We start from the raw sequence: 3,781 nt of genomic DNA, 5'->3' as shown, positions 1-3,781 counted from the left end.
TAATCCACAGCCGAAATAACTAAACGTGGTTGAAAATCGAGAAGCCTATGGCACAGCAACTGCCTCTTTAGATACGGCTTAAACATTAATTTACACTCGGAGTTATAGCACTTGAAGACCACAAAGCAGAAATATAGCATAAAAGGTCTAAACTTGTTTAGCTCTGCATGGCACGTCTGTGTCACGTCTTGTTTATTAATAAAGCTAGCACAGATTTAATTCGGCATTGTATGCCATGGTGCAATCCTGCTAGGACCACATACTCCGCACGTGTCGCAAGGAGGTCTCTGGCTCGATGCAGTCATTAGGCCACGACTTTCTGGTCCAGGCAGCCTCAGTGCTAGGATGAGTGCATGCCAGCCCAACCTTGCCACGTGCCAGCTGCATACACAGGGACCAGCCACCTTCCCTACCCCGTGACACCCTCGAAAGAAGGCGTAGTCGGAACTGGATGCAATTCAGTGGCACTGGAGCCGAACTCGGGGACGCTCTCGAATATCTGACTGATGTCTTCGAGAGACTTTCCTTTGGTCTCTGGAATGCACGTGTAGACGAAGATAAGCTGCACAACAGTGACCAAAGCGAACATCCAGAAGAGACCGGAAAAGTTGAACAGGCGGACGAGGTCATGGAACTCCTTGGTGATAAGGAACTCGCAGAAGAAACAGAAGGCGGTGCTGACGCCGGTGGAGAGACCGCGGGCTCTGGGTGATAGAATCTCACCCATAACGACCCAGGGTACCGGGCCGATGCCGAGGCAGAAGGCGGCAATATACGCCGTGAGTGACGCAAGCGGCACGTACCGATACCGATGGCGAAATTCTCCACTGTCCATGTCCTTGTAGTAGTAGAAAAAGCCCAACATCGTCAGGCTGGCCGTCACAACTAGAGACGAGACAAGCATTAGGCTACGGCGACCTGCGCGATCGATGAGCAGCGACGCTGCGAGCGACGAGATTACTTGTACCACGCCCAGCATAATCGTGCAGTCGGCGGCCGAGATCTCCGAACCGGATGACTCGAATATCTTGACCGCGTAGAAGGTAATAACATTGATGCCGCAGAACTGCTGGAAAAACATCAGCAGGAGCGTGTAGGCGAGCGGCAGCGAGAAGCTGCGCTGCAGCAGGTCTCTGAAGGTAGCCGGCTGATGTAGCAAGCTGGCCTCGATGGTCAGGCACTCAGCCTCGGCGCAGAACTTTGGGCCGTACAGAAATCGCAGAGCTTCGAGCGCCTTGTCCCGTCGGCCGTGGGCCACAAGCCAACGGGGGGACTCGACGGCGAACGCCATAGCGACGGCCATGACCACGGGGCACACGGTACACAGCAGTGCGAGCGACAGCCAGTCGAGCCACTTGCCGCCCACGAACACGGCCAGCACGCCCAGTGTGATGGCCAACTGGACGCCGGAGCCCAGGAGGCCGCGAACGTGGGGCGGGCTGATCTCGGTCACAAACACGGGAACCGCGAGCGAGACGAGGCCACAGCAGAAGCCCGTGAGCACGCGGCCCGCAAACATCCACGGCAGGCTGGCGTCGCACAGCGCGATGCAGAGGCAGCCGCCCACGAACCCCAGCGACGAGAGCTGGATGGGCCGCACGTGTCCGAAGCGCTCAATGAGGAAGCCGCTCACCAGGCTGCCCACGAGGGCGCCCACGGCGAGCACCGAGCCGAACCAAGTCTCCTGGGAGCGCGTCATGTGGATGCCGCCGGCCGCCATGCTGGCCAGTGCCGGTGCCGAGTAGCCCATGACGCTGCCCATGGCCACCGAAGCGAGCGCAGACGAGCCGGCCACATAGTAGAAAGCGGGCAGGTCGAGCACACGCTGCATCGGTCTAGTCAGGCTGTGCTACTGCTGCTGCTTCCGCCTCCACAGCGCGTGCATCCTCGAGGGCCGGCGGACCTCGAGGGTGCACGATGCACGAAATTAAGAAGGCCGTAAGAAATTGTCACCTACCTCACCAACGTATAGAGAAAAAGTAATTTATTGATATGGAAGCATATAACTTGCTATCAAAAATGGAGCAGGGTGAGAAAAAAAGAAAGAATGAAAATGAAAGACGAAGACGAGCGGCGTAAAAGCGTTGCAGTGCGCAAAACGTAATCACGTAGAAGAAGCCACAGACTGCTCGTTTCGCAAGAAAAATAGGTCTGGATGAGCAAGCTCTCGTAGTGTTGGAAGGTCTTGTTAAGTGCTTTGCTGGCCTGTAAACAGCGGAAAGATGAAGATGAAGTTATATCAAGTCCAAGGGCTACCACGGGTTTTCTACGACGAGAGCACTAAGGACCATTGTAATCCTGGAAAGCCATACCACGATTAGGTTGTTTAGAAATCACCTTTTGTTGTCATTCATCCACCATCCGTATTGGCACAGGGTACCAATACCGATGGTGGAGCATCCGCACAAGTGGGCGCATGTGAGTCGTGCGGCTATGTCCTCTTTCTTGTTTGTTGGCCTTCACTTTGCAATGAAAATCTCACTTGCTTGCTTTAATTCCCATGACATCTCAGTGACATTTCCTACTGATCAACCGCAAAAAACATGATCGGCTGTTTTCGCAGATGAAATAAATAATACTATCACCATCAACCGGAGCTCGAGATGAGAGGCGGGTTGAGGGAGAAAGCCCCATTTATTAATTTGTTCCGGTGTGTGAGGCATTAAACTTCCCTTGCCAGTGCTGAGATGTGTTCCGTACAACTAGGACATCTTTTGTCCCAGAATAATCGTATGCATACACAGGACGCAGAAACGAAATACATACATACATACATACATACATACATACATACATACATACATACATACATACATACATACATACATACATACATGTACCCCATGCAAGATTGAAAAAATCCATGCTCCCCGTAGCTTGATTATTACGCTAGGTGGCGCCAGCAATGCCGATAGTGAGTACTGCCCTTCCTGCGCCGTTCAGCGTGGCCGCATCTACTGTTTAGAAAAGCGTCCTCCACGGCTGGGAATCGAACTCACGACCTCGTGCTCAGCAGCACGACGTCATAGTCAAGGGAGGCACCGGGGCGGGTAACGTACTCCTCTGGACTCCTTTTTTTTTTCTCACACTGTAGTTGCAGAAAGGACGACACCAGAGCACGCGCTTGTTTCAGCACAAAAAAAAGTCTTGAGACAAGTTGCGAAATGTAGCTTGCGCAATTGCACAATGTCCCGGCTTTCAAAGAAGGTTAAAAAATAAGCAAACTTGTGTGTCTTCTTTTTTTGTACCAGATTAAAAGAACATTGTAAAAGCAATTTTTTTTTGCACGAATTGACGTCATGAACAACAAATCACATGAATGGTTGTGACTTACGAAAATCCAGCCCATCGGTTCCTCTTCTCGTTTAAATGATAAACTTGGATTTTTAACAGAAGCCCGAAAATGGACCTATTTCAGCAATTCCTTTGAATGTTCCATAAAGAATGATTTCTTTGAATGTCCGATGATTTTCACTCGCGATTCTTTCTGTGCATACTTTACGACTTTCTGTATGCGCAGCAAAGTATAATCAGTCTTTGTCATTTTCTGTTGTTTTGAATTTCAGAGGCCAGTTTTGAAGAAAAAGAACGTAAAAGGTACAACGTTTGCCCGTTTTTTCGCACAAAAATGTAAAAGGTACTTGCGATCTCCTTGACGGGTTATCCTTTATGTTTTCTGCAAAACACGTTGCAAGATTCTGCCCAGATTGAGAAATAAACAAAGGAATGAACAGGGGGGGGGGGGGGGGGGGGCTGTGTTCGGCGATCCGCGACCTCTGTT

At 50.9% G+C, this 3,781-nt stretch overlaps 1 protein-coding gene across 1 annotated transcript; it reads right to left on the bottom strand.

Annotated features, from left to right (window-relative positions):
- Positions 1 to 206: 206 nt before the first annotated feature.
- LOC126516518 (facilitated trehalose transporter Tret1-like) lies at positions 207 to 1,831 on the bottom strand. Its single transcript, XM_050166651.3, has one exon. The coding sequence runs from the start codon at positions 1,829 to 1,831 to the stop codon at positions 410 to 412; it is 1,422 nt and encodes a 473-aa protein (XP_050022608.3). The 3' UTR covers positions 207 to 409.
- Between the last annotated feature and the right edge of the window lie 1,950 nt (positions 1,832 to 3,781).

This window comes from Dermacentor andersoni, chromosome 1 (assembly GCF_023375885.2).
Source record: "Dermacentor andersoni chromosome 1, qqDerAnde1_hic_scaffold, whole genome shotgun sequence".
NCBI classification, from domain to species: domain Eukaryota; kingdom Metazoa; phylum Arthropoda; class Arachnida; order Ixodida; family Ixodidae; genus Dermacentor; species Dermacentor andersoni.
Note: the sequence above shows the minus strand (reverse complement) of the source record. Positions and strands in the feature narration are given on the sequence as shown.